The following is a 25,790-nucleotide window of genomic DNA, read 5'->3' as shown; positions in this document are numbered from 1 at the left end:
TTGCCGCAGTATATGCTCGTAGGGCTCTACTGAAGCAGACGCCTTCCATGTTTTGCCTCTGTTTCTTAGTTACGCAACTGTTAGGAATTCGTTATTCCGTGCAAAAATCTGAGTTCTGAAAACCATTCCACAGCTGTGTTAGTTCCTCTTCTGGATTTGTGAAGGATTTGAAAAATCCTGATTTAAAAAGGGATTTCATTTACTCGAATAAATTTAAATCCGGACTTCATTTGGATTTGATTTACAGTCTTCCGCAAAATCAATTTGATTTAAATCCCATTTGTTTCCTCGAATCCCCATCACTTGTCTGAACATGTGTAATGTGAGCACAGAATGACTAAGGCCCTCGGTTTTCTGCTGCCGCAAATACAAAATTTCGCAGCACCGACTTGTCAATTCCGCGATTTTCCACAGCGAGCAGTCAACAGCTGCTTGAAATGGGAAACACTTTATTTTATTGAATAATGTGGGAACAAAAAATAATTTATAAAATTACAGATTCAAAGCACTGTTGAGGCTCAGCATTAGATATACGATAGTTAAGGCCCTGGGTTTTCCGTGATTCCGCAAGATATTGCGGAATCCGGAATTCATGGCGGAATCCTTCGTTCGGCACGGAATTTCACGTAATCCCTTATTTTGAGGTGTGTGCGGATGTGCGAGTTCTCGAATTTGAATCAAGTATCAATCACAGATGTATTGTAAGCTCCTTCCAATATTCTTCCTATAAAGTTCCTATAAACTCTGTAGATGCTGAAAGAACTTTCAGCAAGCATAAAATGATTGCAGGTGACAGACCTTTGCCTTTGTCACAGCAGAACACAAGATATTATGTATGTAATGCTGAGTAACAACAGCGCTTTCAATCTGTAATTTTATAAAATATTTTTGTTCCCACATTATTCAAGAAAATAAAGTATTCGCCTTTCAAGCACCCGTTGGTTGTTTGCCTCAGAAAATCGTGGAATTTACAAGTCGGTGCCGCAGAATTTTGAATTTGCCGCGGCAGAAAACCAGGGTCCTTAATGATACGGCAGGCTTCACCTCATGCAGGAAAGCGTCAGGTAAAGCCCGCTTTCGGGAGGTGTTGTTTGTATTCGGCTGATAGTCGAATATCGAAAACCCGAATATTGAGTATTCACTTCGCGAGTTGAACACTTTGAGTGATTGATATACGATGTGAATTTGAGAACTCGAATATCCGCACACCACTGAAAACAACGGATTCCGTGGAATTCTGTGCAAAACGAAGGATTCCGCAATTAATTCAGAATTCCGCGAAAAGTGAGGGCCTTACCAATGACTACTGTGAGGCACCCATCCACTTACCTCCAGTGACCTCGCACATGACATCGACGGGCGATATGTCAGGTGGTGCTAGCGCAGAGTCCCCCACGGTAACCGGTGGCGGCTGAGTACCGGCAAGCCGCAGAACCAGGGCAAAGATCCTCTGGTCCCAGCGAAAAGGCTCCTTCGTCAATTCAGATCCAGACACTGAGGAGTGCATAGGCAACATGAGCTCCTCATGTATGCCAGCAGGGGATGAAAGCCTGAAGAAATGATTCGCTCGTATGAGATCTAATGTGAAACAGAGAGGGCAATGAGTGCATGTGCAGGCTAGCGAGAAAAGAACGTCCGTTGAAATTGGGTAGAAGATAGGCACGACTCTAGAGAAGGAGCTCTCGCCAGTTTCAGCCACTGAGTTACATTTACAATGTCACCATATACCAGGTGCTTCACGAAAAAGAAGCCAAAGTTTTTTTTTTTAAATGGTTCATCGCACACCAAATAGACTGACTGCATAGTGTTAACAGTGGTATGAGGATACTCAAACTATTTTTTGTTTTGTAATTAATTAAGTGAAATTAATTAGTCAGTTTTTTTAATCATAAGGATTAGAGCCAAAACGTCAATATGAAAGTTGTAGCCGGCAATACAGTGACACGAAACCCCGGATCCATTAATGGATCCATTTTTTCCCCGGCTCCAAAGATTATGGTAACTTTCAGGTTTAGACACACACACACACACACACACAAATGACACGGGACCTGTGAAATCACCAATGACCGAATGCCTGAGAGTATGGAGATGGTTTTCTCAGAATGGGATTCAGTTCCCCGGGTGTTATGAGAGACTTATAATTAGACCATCATATTTTCGGGTTGCACACATTTTTCGAATCAGGTAAAAGCAGTGTAAAATCTTGTGATATCCTGTGAAAGAGCAGATTTTCAGCTGGAAAAGTTAACAGGGGAGTGCATAAGATGCAGTGAGTGATGTACTGAGTGATGCAGTGATGCAAGTACAAAGTATGTAGTGTTCAGCATTCCTAACACTAACTGTCCTGAACACTAGTGTCCTAGTGGCTGAGTTTCAGTGAGTTTCAGCTCCCAGGTTTTACTCTGAATGATGGACTCGCAAATTAGGAGTAAAAACGGGTTTTACCCTAAAACAAGAGGCTCTACCCGTAACCTGCAGCTTCATACCCTAAAAGAATGCCACCTCAAGTTAGCTACAAGATTTATCGTAAATCTCTGAATCTTGGCTACTACGTGCTGCAGAATACAAGACGAGAATTGGTTTAGCCTAACTGAGTCTACATGCATGACAGGCTTGCTAGTGCATACTACATGTGAAGAACGCAAGTGTCCACGTAATGATGACAGTGAGGGCAGTCAACGCCACACCTAGGTACAGAAAGCCTCGTATTGCTTCCTCTCCCTCCTTCACTTCGTGAACATATAAAGTCAGAATTCACCTGCTACTGCGATTTGCCGCTCTGCAAATTCAGTAACTCACAAATGATTGCAGCTAACTTCAAGCCTCTAAAACCTGAATCTGTACACAAAAAGTGCAACACGCTTTCCAGAAAATCAGTCTTGCGAAACATATTGGACCGTTTTACAATTCATTTTAAAGATTTCCAATTAAGTACGCAGGGATGTTCAATAACTACTTGCAGACGACGGTGCTTCATCTCCGTGGCTACGACCGCTGAAAGTGTGTTCGTGATTGGCTACCACCGTTAAAAGGAGGATCCTGATTGGCTGACTCTTAGTTGTTAGGTCACGTTGATGAATAAGCAGGCTTTGTCTGTCTAGATGGCGTTGTGGCAACATGGTCGCACAAATGATTAGTTAACTAGAACTAGAACCTCTGCACTTCCGGTGTAAAATAGCTCGACCGAAATTCCTGTTCTCTTCATACAACGGGTATTTACAAGTAGATAGAGACCAGTATCTTTTACCTCTTTCACACCACTCCGCCAGATAAATAATCCCAAGTGTATAAAACCATTCGTTCTGTGTGTGTAACATCGAGGAATGGAATTCATTACCCTCCGATTGTATGCTATACCCCAATCTACTGTAAAAGTGTATAATTTCGCAGTCTTAATAATTCGCAAATTTGTGTGGGAGCGTGTTTTGGGAATATTTGGGGGGACCTTAATTTCGCAAATTCGTGTGGAAGCGAACGGAAGTGGAAATCGCGGGATCGGGGGAGCATGACACTGCCGACAGTAAACAACTTGAATTAGCCGGCCTCTACATCATGGCGACTATATCTACATGCCTGCTGGCCTATAGAGGCCTACCGAGAACTAAAATCCCGTAACGACGACATACGTGCTGGTTTTGTGAAAGCAGGTGTCTGCAATGCCAAGTCATACATAGGGAGTGACTTTTTCGGGCTAAACCCAATTCCGCCCGGTTATTCCCTCCCGAACTGAGCTCCGGCCAATTCAGGTTAAACCCGATTTCTCCCCGAATTCCAGTCACTATGAAATCCTCAAGCGACGTTTCCACTGAAGACGAACAAAGGTCGCCACGTGTAACACACACATGGGTCACTTACGTTCCTAGCAATACACCCATGTGTGTCAACACTGTCTACGCCTTCGGGGATAAAATAAAAACACCTGATAACACCCGAAGGCACAATTATCGCCCGATTTCTCCCCGAATTACAGATTTAAAAATGGCGCCAATTTTTACCCCCCGAATCTCAGAAACGCATTTAACCCAAAAAATTCACTCCCTAGTCATACACTATGCAAATAAACTAATAGAAAACTAATAAATAAACTAATAGAAATGTTTGACAAGAACAAAGTGTAACGATAAAGGTCATCAAGTAAGTCGATTTGTCTGTAGAGTCTTTGCGGAGGTCATATCGTCGCAAATTCCAGTTCCTATACTTTTTATCTCCGCTACCCATATTTCGCGGAATGCTAATTTTGCGAAAAAAGTTTGACCGCGAAATTCGCGGCAATAGGTCACCGGTAATTTCGTGTGGAAATGACGTCAGTGTCCTCGCTTCCGTGTCACGTGCCTCACAGGTTCGATAGGCATGGTGCTTTGTGATCACTGCGTGTTTAAAATTGGCTTCCTAGTCGCTTTAGATGTAGTATGGGTGGCTGTTGCGCTGTTGACTTCCTTGTACACGGATGCTGAAGTGGCCTAGTGCCACGCGATATAGAATACTACTTTATTTCACCGGCCTCGAAGATCTCGAAAGGCCAAGAAAGGCCAAATCGTTTGATCAAGTATACATGTAACTCCTTCTGGCACACCAAGGTACTGAAGCAAATCACACACACACACACAAAAAAAGAAAAAAGAACGAAAGGTGCAAACACGCACAAATGAAAAGGCAGCACCGAGCATGAGCCTGAAAGGCACCCTTGCACCTCTATATAAAAAAAAAAAAAAAATTATGGCATTTAAAAATGTTCCAAAAGGCTGCAATTCAATAGGGTCCATAATACGGCAGGCATCACCAAACTGTCGCATTTAGGCTTTTACAGGCATTTACAGGCAAATGCCCAAAATTCCGGGCACTGGTATCATCACATATGAGAAAGCATGTCAAACCTCTGGCCATCTGTCAGGACAACGATGATGGAAGGCTCCAGGTAGAACGGACAGCGTCCCTGTCCGTACGTATCAATTCCCGTCTGCATGCGGTTCATGTTGAGAAGGTCAAAGGCGTTCTTCAAGGCAGAGCCCATTGTTGTCAAACCGGACGCCTGCAAGTTCTTCAGCTCAGTCATGAAGGTGGCATGGTTCTCCTTCCAACCAGCCTAAGGCAGAAAACGTACCTTACATAAATTATTCCTATAATTAAATCATTACTGAGGGCACTGGCGTGTAACTGTGTGATGTTACAATTCTAGGTCAAGACTGTTAAATCACCACGTTGCACAAATTTTGTGCAACAATTTTTTGTACAATTTTTTTTTGTAATTTTTTTTGTAAAACGATTTCTTGTGTCGTTTTATCTGTTGTCTTTGTCTATTTGGTTAGCCTGTGGTAGCTTATGTGCAATGATTGCGTTATTAACTTCCTCGTTGCCGTTTTTCTTAAAATTATTATTATCCTTCAGCTCTGTCATGAAGGTGGCATGGTTCTCCTTCCAAACAGCCTAAGGCAGAAAACGTACCTTACGTAAATTATTCCTCTTATTAAATCATTACTGAGGGCACTGGCGGGTAACTCTGTGATGTTACAATTCTAGGTCAAGACTGTTAAATCACCACGTTGCACAAATTTTGTGCAACAATTTTTTGTACAATTTATTTTTGTAATTTTTTCGTATTTTTTTTGTAAAACGATTTCTTGTGTCGTTTTATCTCTTGTCTTTGATCTATTTGGTTAGCCTGTGGTAGCTTGTGTGCAATGATTGCATTATTAACTTCCTCGTTGCCGTTTTTCTTAAAATTATTATTGTTCTTCAGCTCTGTCATGAAGGTGGCATGGTTCTCTTTCCAACCAGCCTAAGGCAGAAAACGTACCTTCCATAAATTATTCCTATTATTAAGTCATTACCGAGGGCACTGGCGCGTAACTGTGTGTTGTTACGGTTCTAGGTCAAGACTGTTAAATCACCACGTTGCACAAATTTTGTGCAACAATTTTTTATGCAACGATTTCTTTTTGTAATGTTTCGTAATTTTTTTTTTGTAAAATGATTTCTTATGTCGTTTTATCCGTTGTCTTTGATATATTTGGTTAGCCTGTGGTAGCTTGTGTGCAATGATTGCGTTATTAACTTCCGCGTTGCCGTTTTTGTTATTATTGTTATTATTTGCTTGTATTCCTTGTTGCCATGATCTGCGGTTTATGGCTTCTTTTTTCTTTTTTGCTGCGGACCTGCGCTTGGGGGGTTTAGTCCAGCTTTTGCAGGAACACAGGTGCTTGCTTTTTAACAATAAACAAACAAGCGTAGCTGGACAATGAAGTGGAATAACACTTTATAAATGTAGCACTCTGTTAGCACTTTACCAATTTCTCAGTTAGCATTCTGATAATGGATAGATACTGTAAAACCCTTATTGTTCATACACCCCAAATTGAAAAATTAACAAAATTCTGAAATTTTCAGCAAAAATTGACACTTCCAGAAGAGTGATATAATCCGAAACTTTACCTTCAGCCTTGGGTGCTAGTAAGCATTTGAACTGCTCTATAGTGCAAGCGTGTGCAATATTGACATAATTAAATATGGTAATGCCAAATTAAGGCGTATCACAACCAAAGTGAGGCAACCAAACCACGAACTTTAGCATCTAGATTTCACGAAACTGAGTGGCTGCGAATATGTGCCCTGGGCACTGAGGAAAAATTTGTGTCGTAAAATTAAAGCCTTTTAGTATAATGCTGCCTAGAATTAAAGTCTGCTGACAGGTCGCCAAATCAGACGTTCGATTATGCTGTCGAAGCCCTCGTGTAAGTGGCTCTCGTAAACATGTTTGGCAGCAAATGAACGCTATTTTTTTCTACCAGGAGCCCATCTGTGGGTTGGTTTCTGCACGAAATGAATACCCGTCACATTACTCTATCAATATGTCCTCTAAAAAGACATCGAGTTACTTCCGTTTAAACCAAAGACACAACAGAAACATTCCACGTTCAAAAGAGTCTCCAATTCTGAGTACTGGTCTGAGCACGAGATGTGCAACATTTTGTTGCCTTCCATCGTTGCAAATTACATTACATCATCTGTTGCAACATGATGCAATAAAAAGCAGTTGTGCCACGTGAGCCAGGTGAAAATGACAAATTAAAAAATTCCTGGAAACTTTAATTGGTTCATTATTTTTCCAAATCCTTCCTTCCTGCTTTCATTAAAAGGCGATGTTGTGTACTGATCCTTTTGCACGATTTATTATTATTTGCGTATTATTTACTTATTTGCATATCTTAGTATATTTCTATTATGATTACCCTTAATCGTGCATGAATGAATATATTATTTGAAGATATCTGCCAGCCAAATTCAAAAATTACTGAAAATGTTAATTGGTGCATTATTCTTCCAAATGGCTTCCACCTTTCATTAAAAGGCGGTGTTGCGTACTGATCTTGTTGTAAGACTTATTATTTGTGCATTATTTATTATCATATCTTAGTATATTTCTATTATGATTAACCTTACGTTGAATATATTATCCAAAGATATCTGCAAGCCCTATTATACTCTAACACCTTACTATTTATTAAGGTGTGAACTTATTACACTTTTATTTCTAATACATGATTCGACACACCTAGCAAAAAACGTCCGTGCTACAAGCAAAGCATCCATACATGGAGCCATGCGCAATTTTTTTTTCTTAGCTTACGTATCAAAACTTTACTGAATGAGACAACAGAGAGGATGTGCTTGTCATGTAAGTGCTCATATCACATTTTCACACTGTTCTACCACTAAGCTTGAATGAAAAATATGCGAAACTCCTAAGTTGTTTACTTGCTTGGTAGAAATTACACAGCTCACCCTATATTATTTACTTGTCTCATAATTTAAATTTTTTTGTTTTCAAATACTTTTCTTTGGGTAGTATTTAACATGTTATTCACATAGGTTCCAATTTTAGACACACAAAACAAGTTTTAAAATACTGAACTAAATACAGGACTGTCCTTTCATTTTACTAGGGCTGTGCCAAGGCGATGCCGTTTTAAGTGTCAGGCGGAGATGGAATAACAGGGCACAAAACAAAATTTGGTTTAAACGGCAAGATAAATAATATTTGTTCATTTGTACAAAGCTGTAAGAAAACACTAACATATCGAGAACAATATACTCACCCCAGTTTACACAATCTTATTTGAATTTTTGTTTTGTTTTTGAGAGGACGGAGATTGTTACGCAGACTTTATTATGATGTGGACACACTATGGTGCAGTGTTTCGTAGCGTGGAAAAACATGCAAAAATGTGATAACAGTGCCACAGGTCAATGTGGTAAAGGTGTTTGTGGAATATTAAATAGTCCTGCCTTTCTGAAAACATGGGATACAGAAACATTTCACATTTGAAAACCATGAACATTTCTGCGCCTCTATTTTTTTTTTCTTCATGAAGTGACTACGTGAAGTAACAGTTACATGCTTTAGTGTAGCATGAACTGTTTGCAAACCTCTGTTTTCGAACAAAACGATACCGTTTTGGCAATTCAACCTAAACTGCGTGTCATGTTCCTGTTCGGCCCCAAATATCTATTGAAATTCTCGATTCCCGGCTAGCTTCAGGTCTGGTCAATATCCGCCGCAATGGAAGAAAAATTAAGTACAGCCTAATACCCGAAATCAATAGGAATGCATCACTTAATAGCTCCAATCATCTCAAATTTAAATTTCAAATGAGCTCTGCACGCAAGTTCCAAAGCAGGTCGTCTGCTAGCGTTTGCTCATCACTTTGAAGTTGGGTGGGCTCTGACCAACACGATTAAATTACTTTTTTGGGAGTACACTGGTCCTCCTCCACAGCGAGATTGCTTCCCTGCACTTACTTGCACGATGCAGTTTGTGAACTTTGTTGAAGTGCTGTAGTGAAGACCGTTTGAGAGGCAATGCAAATTTTTTAGGAAGTAGATAATATTCGTTTCGTTATACATACATGTCAATGTAGAACAGAATAACAACACTCTTTGTAAAAGAGTGTACTTATTCGATCGTAAAGAGTCAGGTCAGGGAGTGTTAATAGACAGACGATGCTATATGATTAGCTGCTTGAAAGCAATTAGCAATTAAAAGTTGCAATTCGCGTACCGTTTCTGGGTGGAAGCAAGCATCCGACGTATGCGAGCGGATTAATCGCTGCCCTTAAATGATTTCGCGACAGGTGCGTTGGGCGCGCTTCCACACACAACTTTTACGGCGATTAATAAGTACGCCAAATCGACGCGAAGTACGGACAGGTATTCTTTTTGGTATCACAAAACGCGTCGGAACAGTCCGTTTGCTCTACATTGGGGAAATTGGCAGCGTAGCTGCGACCACAACTTGCGGGGAACCCATGGGAAATAGGATCTACTGAAAGCATATGAGGCAGACCGCCTCGAGTGGTGCCCGCTGCATTTGATACCTTAATATTTGCTGGGGGGTCTTCGAACGTAAGCAACATGTATCTGTCTCCCCGGCTGGCTGAGTCTCGTTGCCTGATCTGAAACATTGTGCAAGAATCGTCAGCGGAAACAGGTACTTCCGACTCCGGCTATCGTGTCCAAAAGACATTTTACCTTGATGAACCTCTCCACGGCGTCTTTTGCGACATCCAAAACGGTTAGCTTGGCGCCCAGGTAAGTTCGTTGGTTCATAGAAGCACTTGTATCCACTAAAAACACTATTATAGTCATTTTTGTGACATGTACTTGTGGTAAGACAGGGGTTCAAATGTAGGTGAAGTATTTCTGGCATCAAACTAAAGTTCAGTTTGGACGCACGCCGGCAACAACCCTCCCGCCATCCTAGCCGATCCGACTCTGACCGATGCGCCTATGCGCTCGCGAGGAAAACTGTACCACGTGACCTCGAAATCTGCTCATTGGTTGGGTCGGTGATTGGTGAACAATGCACTAAATATGCGATCTTTTTATTAAGTTATAAATAGTTACGTCGTTATTTCCTGCAAAAAGATACTCGTAGTTAATTCATATTTTGCCAAAACGTAGCTTATTTATGACAAGTAGCGTGTAGATGACGGGCAATATATCTCGGCTTCTTTTTATTTGCTGTTGTGTTTTGTTTTTTTTTCCTTTTCAGTCGCCATTATTCCTGGTGGGACTTGTCACGTTTGCTCGTGGCGTGTGCCCGCGTTTTGGTTTTGCTGCTTTTGCGTTGATCTGTTCAAAGGCCTGCCCCAGGATTACTTTTATGTTATCGGAATAAAATAAAATTGAGTACATATTGCAAGAATAGCCACGTACGGGAACGCCTTCGGGTCGCCGGAAACTATGGGAAAACGAGTCCTAAGCTTGCGGGTTTGACACTTCGAATGTGCACAAAATCGCGGTTTACGAGCCGCTTTTCCTGCTGTGTGCACCAAGTCTTGGCTTACGGAGTTTTGAGTATTGTCAGCGCCGATGGCATGTGCACACACGAACTGACAAGCGAGACTTTCCTTTTCAAATTACGAATGCAATTCGCACAAACATGCATTTCAACAATGCGCAGTTTTCATCCGGGATTTCTGTCACGATTATAAAAGATGTATGCACCTTTGCAAAAGTTCCGAGAAGTCTTACGAAGGCATTATCACCCACAAAGTATAATCCTTAAGCAAAAGTTAATACCTGACAATTGGGTGTAACTTTTCAATTTCATTTCATTCATGTTCCTCATTTTGATGTACCCCCTCCCCACTTTTACAGGGTGATATAAAAATGACTTTCCTCAGCACATAACATGTGACACTTTGTTACTTCAAAGCGCTGTAGCAATTCAACACGTAGAGATTTACAGGCACGGTCCAGAATTACGAGTCCCTCGCATTCCTAGCGGGACAAAATGATCTGCGACAGCCTTCTGCGAAACCGGCATGTTGTTGGACTCGTTTATAATTACATTACATGTCAGCACGTTCCGAAAACTCGTCATGAGGGGGCCTCTCGTTTTTTTGCTACCTGGAAGGACAGCCTCAGTCTCATGTGCACATTGTCCTGGAGTGGCAAAGGTTAGAGCCCAGTAACAACGAAGGGCATGAAGTGTCAAGTACAGACTAGGTCTGTAATGCCATGTCGAGCAGTAGTTCCCTTGTGCCCTCGCAGAAGTGTTCCACGAGCAAGCACATATTAAAATATACTACAGCTGAGCTTGTTGATTACAATTTTCAGCATAACGCTAAGTCAAATATTTTGCGATCAAATTGCTGGCTCCCGTCAGCTCAACAAATATGCACATTGAGGTGCACTCTAAATGAACCGCTATTGTAACTTCACTCGCGTGATCCCGGCTGGCAATTTTGCGAAGGTTCATAATGAACGACGCACTGATATCACCATTCCATTTCGCGTTCCCGTCATATTCGTTACAAAGGAGCTCGACCGGTACTGAAGGGGTTGTGACACAGTAATTAAAACCTGTATTATAAGTTCACTCATTCTACTACCCTAAGCCCTCGACGCTGCAGTGTGGTCATGGCTGTGAACCTCACGGACCATGACACGTAGAAGCGTTTATTCCTCAGTACTCTGGCATGCCATCAACATCAAAGTGCCACAACCCCTTAGATGGACAGCAGCGATTAAGATCGGCGACGTAATAGTAGATGGGGCAATTAAACGCGGGAAGACGAACAAACACGCGCCTCACAGAAGCTCACTCCCGTACTTCAATTGAATGACAGCAATTTAATGTTGGCATCGTTCAAATCTGCATGTAAGGGGTGAAACCCAATATTCCCCCCAAAACTGCTGGACCAGGGAGGTCCAAAGTCGTCACAACTAACGCGGACCTTTGGAAGCTGCCGTGTAAATGCATGCTCAAACACACTGTCAAAATAGAGACCCCGTTTTCTCTGAGATGCATGGACTGTGTAAATCTTGACACTTTGTCTCTACTGGTGCCGCCATGTATACAGGGTGTTCAAAATTAAGCTTTCACGAGCGCTACGCAAACACAGCGATGAGAGGAAACCGGATGATAACTTTACGCTACTTGTGTAAGAAACAGGTACTGCTAATTATGTAGCACCTGTTTCTTACTCAAGGAACAGAAAAAATAGCACCAGTTTTCTTTTGTTCGCCTCTTTATAAAGTGAGTGAGAGCTTAATTTTGAACACCCTGTATTATGCTGAGTAAACCGAAGCTTTGCACCAGATTGAATCTGATTCAACCGGAATTGGGTTGAATCAGGTTCAGTTCGTCCCCATTGCACCCAAATTATTGAAGCAAAATATAATCCGATATTCTCCCCCCTCCCGTTGCGTTGGTGAAAAATACAACCCATATTCCATAGCAGACGACAGGGCCAATGGTGTCGTCTGCTACAATCGCGGTATGCCCTTCCTGATATTCCACCGCCGTGCGAATGCTCAGCTTAAGACGTGACAGAACTTCTGCGCCGTGAGTGGTTTGCCGTTTCTTCTTCCACTAGAATACTGCGTGGGGATGTTGTCCGTGTGAATACATGCTTACTGCATGCGTGCATCTCTCGTGGTAGAAGATTGTTTAATTATCTACATTATAGCTAGAGCCTGAAGTTTTCGGGAAATATTTTTGTCTAAATTCGGGGGCTGAAAATCGGGTAAATAAACGTGCGCTCTAAATTAATGCGAATCTGGGTGAAAAAAAACTTCCAGTATGCTAAATTTGGGGAGAAATCGTGCTCACTTACTCAAACAAACTGGACTGGTTTGGTACAAATGGTGATGTAACTGAATTTGCTGCCAAACAAGTTAGTGTGCATTCCTAGAGACGGTCCCAGTGAGGGCAATTTGCCGGGTAAAAATCTGGTTTCACCCTAAAGAGGCAGCCTTCAATTCGGGGAAGAATTGCGTTAAACCCCCAAAATTCAGGCTCTAATTATAGCTCCTCTGTCAAGGTGGACTGTTACCTAGTGCATCCAAACGTAACTGAAGATGTGACATTTCAAATGCTGTCTCCTTTTTCGAAGCTTCACGAAAGCTGCTAGGACAACTTAAGTCAAGAAATGTTCCTGCGAGATTTTCCTTTGAAGCACTGAAAATTCTTTATTACAGGTTGTAAGCCAGCCTAGCCTGCCTGTAGACTGACTGGCTGGCCCACAAGGTTGGAACTGCTGGCCTGAAGCACGAGCAGTTGTGACGGCCTGGCCCCGCATTTGCCGGGAGCTGTCTTCTCATTTGTTTTTCTTTAAGTTAGCCTTTCTTTCATCCAATGGGCACAGCATATTACTAGGCCACGTAGTGATACTGATTGGGGTTGTCCTTGTCCCTTTCCAGGTAGTCTCTGTCAATGAGGCTCTCGATGCGCTTCTTCAGATCCGTAGGCTGTCAAAGAAGACGGGTTACAAATTACGACAACAGCAACGTGGGCTGGCTGGTGCATCTTCGTTTGGCAAAGGAGCGAAAAACATAAACGACAACACACGAGGCTCCTACTTAACAGTCATTTTACTTTTCAGCACTGTTGTAGCTTAAAGTGGGACTCCGCAACAAAATCACCACAAAGATTGTGACACAGCAGTAATCTGGGGGTGTCAGGAACGTACGTACTAAATATCGCGTTCCCAAAGTGCGCAGATTTTATTCGAACAAATTATTATGAAGTGAGCGCTTCGCCTCTGCGAAGCAAGAGGGCGCTGAAAGCAACACTGCTGACGTCATCCGGCATGGAAGAATGTGAGTTTCGTAGTGTTCGTAGCAGACAGCAATGCTGGGTGATGTCACTGTATCTTCCTCTGGGTGAACTGCTGTGCGCTTTGCATTTTGGTTTCAGTCTGGTATTGTCACCATTTACGAATTAATTACTCGCACAAAATGAATGCGAATGTTTTATTCGGTATCGAGGGAGCAGTCCGTGTTCGGTATGATGCTCACCCAATTTTTTTCGAATCCTCGCGAAGTCTCCCTTTAAATAGCTCCTCAAAAAAGAGGACAATACACCCGCACAGTCAAACAGGTTTTGGGCCGCACAAACAGGCTCAATGCACCGCAAATGATTGCAAATTAGACCACCTTAACGACAATGGCTGTATGGGCTAGTTGGTTCACGTCTGTCTGCTTTTTATGCTCCGACTTTACAGATATTAGACTACCTCACACTTAGTGTAGAGATTGGGAAATATTCCCTTCCGCACATATATTTTGTAACAAGGACTGGTAAATTCGGGTTTAAGCATTTGTGCAGACTGTTGACGACAGATTTTCTGAAATGCGTTATACGAGGGTCGTTCAAGGCTGACACAGACTTTTCTTTCTTCAAACACAATGGAAAGTCTGGGAAACACCAAAACTATGCCAGCGTTTCAAAGTATTCCCTGTGCACATGTAGACACTGCTGCCATTGCTGCAGCAATTCCTTGGTGCCTTGGGCATAGAGGGAGGTGGACTGCTGTCATTGTCAGAGCGAGGCATTTTTCTGTAGGGCTTCATCTCTGATGAGGGGCATCTTTCTTCTCTCTGCACCATTTCTACACTCTTCTCTTTGACATCGTCTGTTTCGGTCACTCGTACGGGTAGTGTGGAAAGCTAACCACTGCGCATTCAGCATGACTAGAGCCCCTAGCTCTAAGCAAAACTTTTGCAGAAATGGCCATGCCCCGCAGAACCTGATGTTTCCCTCAGAATCATTCTTTTTTTTTTGCTAAATGTTCAATATCTTACAGAATCACGTGAGGATTTCAGCCAATCTGCGATATTTTCGCGGGTTAAGGCCAATCATTTGCGACTCCAATGCCTGGCAGCTCTGATACTGCTGGCGCTTACACGGCCGATAAGCAACCTTGGGGAACGCTGCACTTTTTTCTCGCTTGTTTTCCATTGCCCATGGAATCCCGCAGATCTGTAAATCTCACTTTGCGGAAAAGTGGGGGTTTAAGCACGGCCATTCCGCATCTCCCGTTAGAGCACTGCATGGGTCGTATTTTCAGGCCCATACCTGGCCCGAGCACAGCCTTCCTTTGATTTACCCACCTGAGCCCGGCCCGACGGCTGTATACCTGGCCCGGGCCCGTCCCAAGCCCGAAGGGTTCGAAGTTTCTCGGCCCAAGGCAGAGAAATTTATAGGCTACCTGTATGAGGCTATAAAATTTGACTGTGTCTAACTAAGAAAGGGATAACACAGCCTTGAGTGCGACCTAGGCCCTGCAATGTACGGGTCAAGCCCGGCCCGGGCCCATAACGGTCAAACCCAAGCCCAGCACAGGCCCACAAATGAAAGCTTAACCCAGCCCGTGGGTTCGGGATTTCGGGTAAGCCCGAGCAGTGCTCTATCTCCCGTTGATCTAAAATGCGCGGAGCACTCTTTTCTTTCTTTCTTTTTTTTTCTCTTTGCGTGTTTGTTTTCCACCAGGTATTGCAAGATTTTACCCTGTTTTACGGTTTTGAAGTAACACAAGTTTTACGGTACAAGAAGTACGGTTTTACAAAAGACTCACCTTGACAGGGAACTTGAGCTGGTCATAGAGTTCAGTGAGCAGGAGGTTGTGTGACAGGGCCTTGCGCATCTTCATGATTCTCACTATAGCCGCATCTATTTGGTACTGTCTGTCCTGGAAGACCCTCTCCTGGGTGCTGCTCTGCTCTTCCTGTGTCTCCCGCATCTGGATCTGGTTGATCTTGATGCGGAACAATTTGTTCTTGAACTCGCCATTGAAAAGAAAGCGATCCGCATCCTCAACGTCCCGACCCCGTGGCTCTTTCATCAGCACCCGCGCCTTCCCGCAGGCCAACGACTGCAGGATGCGCCGCAGCTCAGAGTCTTCGATACGTGATGCTTGGGCAATCTCACTTAGGCCGAGGGTGTCAGCGTCGTTGAAGAGGAGGAGGACCAGGGCTTGGAACAGGGACACCTTTTGAGAGTCAGTGCTTATTAAGTAAGGTCTCGAGCTTTTAGGAAAAAATATGCAGTTTTTTTTTATTTGTTACAGAATTTGTATTTAAGAAACTAGCAGAGCAAAAAAAGATGCTGTTATAGTAGGTGGGTTCTCTGGCCTGGCGAACATCCTGTATGACAGCGTTTGCAAATACCTAAATTTCAATAATTAACTTATTAATTAGATGTTTTCTGGGAAATGCGAGATGGCAGATTTGGAGCCAGTCCTTATTAAACACCCTGTGCTGCGAACATTTGCTCGCATATTTTGCGCCATGGCACTATTTGCGCCAGTGATTTATCCAGCCCCCCCCCCCCACCTCTAACCCCCCCAAATGTTCAGTGACACCCCTTTAGCTGTTTCACCTGTGTACCCCCTACAGGGGGTGCCCTTGCGATTTCTGCTTTAGACATATGTTTGCAATATATATATGATATGTTGGCAGCTGTAATGATGTAACTATAAGAATGACCCCCCCCCCCCCCCCGATTTTTCCCGACACCCCCCCACGCTTGGGATCTTGGATAAGCCACTGTTTTGCGCATCCCTAGTTTAGCGCTAAAAATGACAAGGAAACAAACAATCGTACACCCACATTTTCTCACGCAGATATCTGGCCTGTACGTCTCAGCGACTGTGGCGATTGCTTTTCACAATGCTGTCAGTGCTACTAAAGTTATGGAGGTGCTTTTGTTTAATTTGCGCGCACTTTTGAGTAATGGTCCACTGACGCGATAGACGATACCGTCACTTGAACTATAAAACGTGGAAACAAACTCTAGACAAACACGCCACGACAAACCTTACAGCACAACATGACAAAATTGGCGAACATAGCGTACTTTCGCTTGTCAAGTGCGAATAGCAGCGTCTTTCATGAGCGTCTCGATGCATTTCACCGGTATACGAGCAGAAGTGGGCCAGCACTTTGCCTCCCGACCATCGACGACTGCGTGGTATTTGACCACTTTTTTCACGGTTGCGCAATGCAGTGGTAACAACAACAACAACCTTATTGCGAGATGGTGAAGGGGGGAGTTCCATCGCCAGGGACGATACTCTACCCCATTGCTGGTGGTGATGTGGGGAATGAAATAATGATCCCCTTCACAATATGGATCGAAGTCCTATGGTGTCCAGAAAGGTGAAGAGAGCTCTGAGAGCAGAGCATTGGTGGGCTGGATCTGGCCAGGGACCAAGCAATTTTGTGAGGGGGCGGGGGGGGGGGGGGGGGGGGGGGTGAGAGTGATAACGTCAATATCATCTTTACTGAGAGCCTACACGACCGACATACTAAAATTTTGAAATCTCGCATCGTTTGAATATTGTCACAAACGTTCCCACACAATTTGCACACCCCAACTTTTCAGACTTTTTTTTTTTAATGAGAAAAAGTGCGCAAATTATGCGAGTAAATACAGTACGTGGAAGATTACGAAGTCAATAGCACAGCATCCGTACAGAACTTTCACGTTCGCAATGATGCCCATGTTCATCGGCTGGAGTCCTGAGGTGGTGTCGGCAGCAGAAAAAGAAGTTCCACTGCCATCAAGTGAATGTCTACATGATGGGCAGTGCAATTGTCAAGAAGCAGCAGGACCTCCCTGTGCATGTCAGCATTAAACTCTTCAAGCCAATCCTTCGCGCCAAGACAGTGCGAAGGTCATCCAGGCCTATCAACTGTTGTGGTTGCGAACGAGGATTGAGGCAGGATTCATAAATCCACACGGCTTTTTCAACTTGCCAATCACCAAAGGTTTTTTCCGGTCGCTGCCATCCATATTAGAGCACACACACACACACAGAAAAAAAAAAAAAAAAAAACTGAAAGAAAGAAACGGTCATCCATACTTCGCTGCGCTTGTCCCCTGCACAATTCTCCTCTTTAAGTGGATCAGTGCCCATAGGTAGGAGCTGATAGAAGAGTCTCATCACCGTTGTAATCACCGTCTCAGTCTCATCACCGTGTCTTTCTCTTCGTACCTTTGAAAAATATCCTGCAGGTCCTCTTGTAGCCATGTCTCCGTACCGGCGCTGTCCACTGAAGCACTTTCATCCGCGATCTTTTGATACGCGATTCCGTACCGCTCCTCAAATCTCTGCAGCCCTCCTCCGCTGGGCTTGAACTCTTCTTTATCAAGCAGGAAGGCAAACTGTCTGGCTTTCCCGGTAAGCACCGGGCCGCTGATAGGCACTTTGCGGGAACGTGCATCAACAAGCCATTTGTACAAGGCTCCCTCAACTTTGTCGCATGCACACTCACGAATTATCTTGCATTTCACAGTTGCATTGTCACTGGTAGCCTGCTTGTGCAGCTTTTCTTCGGTCTTCGAGATCGTAGAAACTGTAGACTGCGAAAGTCGAAACCACTGCACGATGCACGTCACTTTCACTCCACGATGATGCTCGTCGATAATCGCCAATTTGGCGTCCAGGTCAATTGCTTTGCGTTTCTTCGGCTAATGTGCCGCTGTTGATGTGTGTGTGATCATGTGCTAATCCTAACTGGGCAAGAGGTGCTCTGCACGTTGCCGAAGCAAAACTGACGGTCACCATGGTTTAGGTGAATTACGCCCTACTTACACCAACATACCAACTAGTAGTTAGTAACTACTAGTACTAGTAGTAGTGCTAAACCAGTAGCTAAGCAGTAGTAAACCACTCCGTGAAACGGGTTCCAAGATACGATGACTAAGTGGTCAGCCTCCTGATGTCCCCATTCTTTTTGTGTCATCCAGTATTCGCGGAAGAGTTGAACGCCCGGTAGTTCACGTGGGGCAGAAGTTACGCGAGCGAAAGTTAGCGTCAGACGTCGTCTGAAACTGAGATCGCCATCGATATTCATGGGTCATTTCTCCATAGAAACAATGCAAATTTTCGCGGTAAACGCATAAACCATCGTTTCACAAGGGATGTTGTTATACAAGGTAGCGTTATGCGGGTTTTACTGTATTTTCTCTGTCGTCAATGATATACATAGCACTGTAACACATAAGGTAAGTGCATATCACAACTGCATGACTTGGTACACCTTAGGACAAAAGTTTATGGAATTACAGCACTAATGTATATGTCTTCATCCCCTGCTAGCTATTAGGAAGCGATCGTATAAGAAATGGATGACCAGCTATTCCATTCATCTCCAAGTATGTGTGTCTGTTCCCGTTTGTTGCTAGGGTGTCGTTTCAATGCAGAATTGTGACACCGGGTGCTCCGTAAACTTTTGTCCCAAGCTGTACATAAAAAGAGCAGCATAATTCTGTGAAGATGCATGCAGCTGTTACACAACACTATCTGTTGTGTTTCGGAAGAGAATCCAATTGAATTCAAATGTGTATTTTACTCATCTCATTTGACTTAACAGAATAAAAGAATGCTGCAGTATAAAAGTGTGTGCTCAACATGTGTGGAACAAAAACTGTGCTTCGTGTTACGTGCATGAGCAACGAATTAACACTGCACCGACTCAGTGTGCATAAATAGGACCTTGTGTTTCCGGGTTTTACAGTAAACCCTCGTTAACTCGAACTCGCTCATCTCGAAATATCGGTTATCTCGAATATTTTTTGCGTCCCGATCCTTGTCCCAATGCTTCCTATGTATTTGTGCCCTTTTAAGTCGAAGCTTTTTTTTGCCCGAGTACGGATATCTCGAAATTCCATCACCGGTAGGTCAGCGTACCTACGGCTGATAACGTGCATTCTTCGGTCCCGCGGGCTAGGTCAAGGTCAAAGCCTTTAAGTCTGACTCACGTGCCGCTAGCTGTGGCAGGCAGACCGCACTCCCCTTTCCACCCAACGTCACTCCTCCTCCTCTGCATTTGTCCGAACGTCTCAGTTTCGTTTCATTCTTCGCGGCGTGATGGCTGAACAACGCACATGGAAATCCCTGATTTTGGAGCGGAAGGTGGCACTTATCAAAGGCCTGGCAGCAAAGTTCGTCAAGCCATTAGCGTGAACTGTTTCGTTCATACGGGTTTCTGGTCTTCCACCGCCGTACCGGAGCCAGCAGACTAGTTCAGTGACTGTGATGAATTGTGCAACGACGTGATGCGCCTCGCATGTTGTGGGGAGAGTGACTTAGAGGACTTGAACATCGAGGACTACGCGCTTTACGACGGCGACGTTCCAGTAGCGGTGAACTGAGTGAAACTGAAATCGTCAAGAGTGCCCATGGTAGTGACGTGCCAGGAGGGAGCGTCTCATGCGCGTCCCAGACGCGAATGCCAAGTAGATTGCTATTACGGAGTTATTCCGTCTCAGATGATGTTAAAAAATAAATACGGAATTGTTTATGAGCCCTTTTACTATAGGAACGCTTTTTTTAACGTTTCATAACATAGTGCATTGTGGTAACATTGTGGCAACGTAATTTTTGCTGTTCGTTTAACTCGAAACCCCGCTTATCTCGAAATTTTTTCCGGTTTTTACGACTTTGAGTTATCAGGGGTTTACTGTATGTTTTTTGAAAATCGTGCTACTACTACTAAAAATCAGGTTTTATTTCGGGAGCCGTAAAAGGTGGTGGTATCGGGATAGATTTGGAACAGCCATGCTGAGTGTGCAGTGCTGAGTGGTCTCCAATGCCCATAATTGGCTGAACTGGCACTTTGCGAAGTTAGTTTTCAAGATTTTTCCTTCAAGTGACGATGATGAAAATCAGGGGTAAAAACGTGTTTTACCAGGGTTCACCCCAGAACACAAGGCCCAACGCATAAATATTACTTTAATCACATTTTTCTGTACATGTGTTCAGTGATAACCTTTCGAGAAGAAAGGGTGCTTGCATTGAAGGAAATGCATTAACGAGAGGCTTATTGAGAGGAAAATTATTACATATGTTGGAGACACAACAGACCTCTCCTTGTTTGTAAACAACTGACGTCATAGTGTTCGACAGCGCCAGCAATTTGGTAGAGTTGAACTACGCTCGAAGCTAGATGCGAACAAGGTCGCACCCAAAAGGCACCGACTTGAGGTGGTTACGATGGTCCCCGAAAGGGACGCCACCTTCATGCCACTTTCTTTCAATAGGAGGCAGCGAACATGTGCCTATTCGTGGTACCCATCCCTCCCCTCCCGATTTGTTTCGGTTTCAGTCTGTCTACCAACGTCAATATGACGTTTCACGGGTAGAGGTCTATTAGTGATCTATTTACTACATGCGTAGGTGTGCAAGGAACAATACACTTACCTGCAACTCTTTAGAACCTCCTGGAAACCTGGCCCGAAGCACACAATGCCCTAGCGTTGGCTGCCACTGCAATTTCCTTCCACTATGTTTTCCGAGGTAATATCTCTTAAACACTTCTTGCAGCTCCACCATGGCCGAAGGGAGGGCCACGTCAACCGTGGGGTACGTCGGCCAGTAACCCATGGTCAGGATGCTGACCGTCAGGTCCACCGACGATTGGGACTCCTGTAGCTGCCGTTGACGGCCGGCGAGGTGTTGCCTGAAGCCCAGCATGAGTTCTTTGGAGAGCTCCATGTCTTTGAACATGCCTTCCAGTTTTGATGTGAAAGCAGCACCACATTCTTGTTTCAATTTGGAGAGCATAGATTTTTCCGCGTCGACAGAGGCACTCTTGCCAACCAGCAGACGCTTGGCCAAGTCCTTCTTGTAGAACGCTTCAAAGACGTCCTTCCCTGGGAGGCAGAAAAGTCCACAAGGTTTTACACCTAGTTAACACCTAGTTGGGAGTCACACGCAGGAAGAATGTGTAGAGCCCTGTGGTGTTATGTTTCTTTTGAAAATTGGGGGTAAAATCAGGCTTTATGTCAGGAGCCGTAAAACGGCAAAATCAGGTTAGATCGGGTGGAAAAGTTGAGTCTGGGTCTAACAGTAAAAGAGAAAAAAAAGAAAAGAAGAAAAGTACTCCTCCTTGAAAACTTTTCACTTATTTCATTCTCATTGTCCATTCTTGGTGGATGATGCCTTATAGTCAAGGCATAAATATAACTTTGCATTAAAACCCTTTTCAGTTCACACATATATTTTTAAATTCTCATTTCTGATGTCCCATGCATACAGATCACTTTGAGCATTGTATGTATAGTGACAATTACAGGAGGGAGCTTTTACATATACCCATCCCATTGTGTGCAATATCACCTTTAGCCCCCAAAATGGTCTGTCACAGTGCACAGGTGCACTGTGCAAAGCAAAAACGCAACATCCCTGTCAGATCTGAAGTAACTCACCGTGAATAAACCTGAAGAGGACCATAATCTTGTCTAGTAACCTTTCTAGTTCTTCCTCCGTTGCTTCCTTATTTCCCGCTCGAAGTTTCGAGTCAACAAATTTGGCTGCAAAAGATAAAGGGTGCCACAAGTCACCTCTGCAGTATATACCAGCTAATACTTCCTCGTTTCTAGTATTCTAAATGTGCTGAAATATACTCTTTGTTTCAAGTTGGGGCACTAGTTTATGTTTATAACACAATACAAGAAGTAAACACAATAGTATAATGCCACATAGGTGAGCCAAGCCTAAACAACAAGGTGCCATCACTCACGGTTTATCTCAACATCACTTTCCGTTACAACAACAATATTAACAAGCACAATTATTATCATGGCTGCCATAAAATGTTTCCGTCAAATTGCAGAAGAGTGGACTAGGAAAGATTCCACATACGAAACAGCTGACATAGTCACTGCTGAAACAGGGCATAACAGCTGACATAGTCACTGCTGAAACAGGGCATTATTCCTTTTAAATAAAGAGCACATCAGCATACTTGTTAGACAGTTATTTGCAGTAACAATTTAGTATAGAATTCTTTGCGGCAAGGGAATCAACACTGGTTAGGAGCGCAATGCCATATTCATGTTTCTATGCAAGTTTGCATCTGTGGTTGTATCGCTCATGTTGGTGCTGCCTCTGTCGTATGCCATCATACCGTTGGAAATTTGTTCTCTATCCTTTGACCTGTGTGCTTGACGATGATGATTTTACTCCAAAACCACATTATTTCCCCTAACACACAAAAAAAGTAATAATAATAATAATAAAACATAGCAAAAGAAAAGTACAGAAAGTAAAGATATTGTAAAAGCAGCTGTTTACAGTTTGTCCTCCTCTTCTTATGCCAACGTGCATTTTCTGTCAAGGGTACGTGTGCTACATAATAGAGTCACTACTAAGGCTGTTTCATCTAACATGATAAAAATCATATAAAAGAACTTATTTGCCTGAACATTATGGGGCTATTTATCTTGAGGGAGATTTTACCATCACTTCTGAGCACTTTTACCAAATCTAATTTGCAATAAATTGAATTTTCCTAATTGATCTCCAAAATTTGCAAAGTGGACCCCCATGCAACCAAATATAATGCTTCGACAGTCAAAAAAACATTTCTTCCCATTAGCAGAAAGAAAATTTAAAGTGGGTGTACTTTGTGTAGTACAGCCGGCCTCTAATGGGTAGTGGATTTTTTTATCATGTTAGGTTAAACACCTCGTATAGTGAATGCACTATACACACTAAACTGAAATACAGCTGGTCTTCACTACACGAAGAAAGCAAGGACACATCATACACTGCCTGTGCGGAACCACCAATGTGTAACTGTGATAAAATGCTAAACATTGTCATACCTGCCAACTTGAGAACATCTAAATTAGGGAGATTTAAAAAGTTTGCGGGGGGGGGGGGGGGGGGTAGGAGAAAGCTGATGTTGGGTGGGTTTTATTTGCATACGTAACAAGAGCAGACTTCATTCCAGTAGGCTCGTTGGGCACAAGTTTTGCAGCAACAGACTTTGCCCTCTCCAAGAAAGTATCTGGGTGTCAAGCTGTGACAAGGTTATGACACTTTCTCAAAAGAACGTGAGGTCACAAAACTATGTCTCTGTTCTCTTTGTGAGGTCGAGGTTCTCTTTGCGAGGTACGCAAGGTCGAAGCAGCTAGTGCAAAGGCACTTTTGTCGCCCGAAAACATGGAGGAAACGCACGGAAACTAGAAGTGCTAGAACTAGAACCATGACCAGAACACCTAAACTCTGTAACACAGAGGCTCCGGGAAGCGGCAGCGATGCCGACGGCAATTGGGCTGGTATTGGATTGACATTTTCGTCTGTGTGCCCAGAGAAAAAGCAGGCGTTTGAGACATAGAGAGGGAAACTGCATTTTCCGGGAGATTTGCTTCTCGGCCGTACAGTCGTACAAACCGGCCCGAATCCGGGAGTCTCCCGGATGAATCGGGAGAGTTGGCAGGTGTGCATTGTGTACCCGAGACCCAAATTATGAGCATGATACAGAATTATGGAATGACACTGGAAGGTCAGAGGGATTGGGTGCACGGAATGAGACGTACGTAGAGCTAAGGTAATGACTGTCATGACCCCTCATTTGTGCTGAGAACTGTCATGTACCAATATTTCAGAAGAGATGTGCTAAGATGCATGCTCAAGAAACGGATCCTGTCAGGGGAGAAGGCATGCACAGGTACGTCATTGCTGCAGCCAGAAACTTATTTCTCATTTCAAGAAAACAGCATTTTTCTGCATCATAACTCAAAGGCCAGCCACAGAAACCGGGACAATGGCAGGTTGGGGTTGGTGCAAAAATGTAGTTACGGTGGACTTCCGTTAATATGACTTCCAATAATTTTTTTTTTCTTTCGCTTAAGTCGACCAAATTCGTAGGTCCCGTCAAATCCCCATATGTTTCTATTGATAAAAAAGTTTAACTTTGCAGACGTGAAAGCAGCCCACATTGTATAATTCGACCGATGGATGTGTCCGTGAACCAGGCACCACGTCCCCCACGTTGCACCGCACATAGCAACAGAGAAACAGATAAGTTTGCCCTAGAACTCAACCGCAAGCCGCTTTCTGCAAAGGCTGGGCAGTGTCAGCGACCAAGTGCGGCTGACGTTGAAGCCGGACTCGACACCCTGGAACTCTCCTTGTCTGGCAACACCGAAACGGCTTTCCATCACACCAACGCTCTATGTGGCATGTTTTCAGATGCGCGTTTCAAGCGCGAGCAACGGCAGACGATCACACAAAGTTGACACTGACCTCGTTCATTTTTCCGCCTGTTCTTTAATTCGACCTTCGGATAATTCGATTGACGTGTGCATTCCCATCAGGATCGAAATCAATGGAAGTTTACTGTACATTCTATGGAAATCCTTTTTGTGGTGTCCCTCCCTGCATCTTTAAAGTGCCACACTGGACTTATCTGATCACTATTTCTTCCTGGCATTTTCCCCATACACTGGTTTTACTGAAAGGGCCGAGAGTACCTCTGGAACAGCACCGCCCTGCCGTTGTGCGAACAATACGTAACAGGGGTGCGTCCACATTCGAGTAAACTAACCTTCCTGGTTCCTTCCCCCAAGCAGCTTTAACTAAAGTGGTGACAGTGATTCGTGTCTTCTGAAAGGCCACTGACCCGTCGATCCATGAAAAACACGCAACAAGGGCACAATTTCATCTTGGTAGAACACTACAACCGATCTTTTGTTGTCTCCTTTGTCGCACAAATCAGTTGCATCTTATTTCCCGTGTCTTATCTCAGAGTGTGGCTTATCTGCCCGAAACTTTACAAAACATTCCTAGAAATAGGTCTTGCAGCTTATCTGCGGTGAGGCTTATACGCGTAAAATTATGGTAGTCTAAAAAAACAAAACAAAAAAGACTCAGTGACATCCTGCCCCGTTGCTTCGTGTAGCCCCCATAAAACTTTGCTCACTGAATGGAAGTGATCTCACACGTGAAACACCACTGAAGTTCGACGCCACCTCCGTCTTGCCCCCGCTGAAGTTAAACGATTGGTATACCTCACTTTCAACCGGCCCAAGTTGGAATTTGCAAGCTGTATATGGCACCCTCATCAATCTTTCCTTTCAAATGCCATCAAATCAATACAAAATCACGCTGCTCATTTCATCTTATCTGATTATCCCGCACCACTAGCGTCATCACTCTCAAGACAGCTCTCGACCATGAGCCATTAGAATTAGGAACTGTTTGCAC

The 25,790-nt window shown here is 43.7% G+C and overlaps 2 protein-coding genes across 2 annotated transcripts in view; both read right to left on the bottom strand.

The window, feature by feature from the left end:
- The window catches only part of LOC135366398 (integrator complex subunit 6-like), a 51,327-nt gene extending 41,539 nt beyond the window's left edge, over positions 1-9,788 (bottom strand). Inside the window, exons 1-4 of the mRNA XM_064599081.1 lie at positions 9,529-9,788; positions 9,375-9,452; positions 4,878-5,086; positions 1,330-1,550 (exon numbers count right to left, since the gene is read on the bottom strand). Of these exons, the coding sequence (XP_064455151.1) occupies positions 1,330-1,550; positions 4,878-5,086; positions 9,375-9,452; positions 9,529-9,645 (625 nt within the window). The 5' untranslated portion in view covers positions 9,646-9,788. The remainder of the gene's footprint in view (positions 1-1,329; positions 1,551-4,877; positions 5,087-9,374; positions 9,453-9,528) is intronic.
- Positions 9,789-12,952: 3,164 nt separating this feature from the next.
- LOC135366395 (cullin-4A-like) overlaps positions 12,953-25,790 on the bottom strand; it is a 30,626-nt gene continuing 17,788 nt past the window's right edge. The window contains exons 7-10 of the mRNA XM_064599079.1: positions 22,004-22,108; positions 20,997-21,448; positions 15,366-15,779; positions 12,953-13,257 (exon numbers count right to left, since the gene is read on the bottom strand). Of these exons, the coding sequence (XP_064455149.1) occupies positions 13,162-13,257; positions 15,366-15,779; positions 20,997-21,448; positions 22,004-22,108 (1,067 nt within the window). The 3' untranslated portion in view covers positions 12,953-13,161. The remainder of the gene's footprint in view (positions 13,258-15,365; positions 15,780-20,996; positions 21,449-22,003; positions 22,109-25,790) is intronic.

Source organism: Ornithodoros turicata, chromosome 8 (assembly GCF_037126465.1).
Source record: "Ornithodoros turicata isolate Travis chromosome 8, ASM3712646v1, whole genome shotgun sequence".
NCBI classification, from domain to species: Eukaryota; Metazoa; Arthropoda; class Arachnida; order Ixodida; family Argasidae; genus Ornithodoros; species Ornithodoros turicata.
This window is presented reverse-complemented; position numbering and strand designations above follow the sequence as displayed.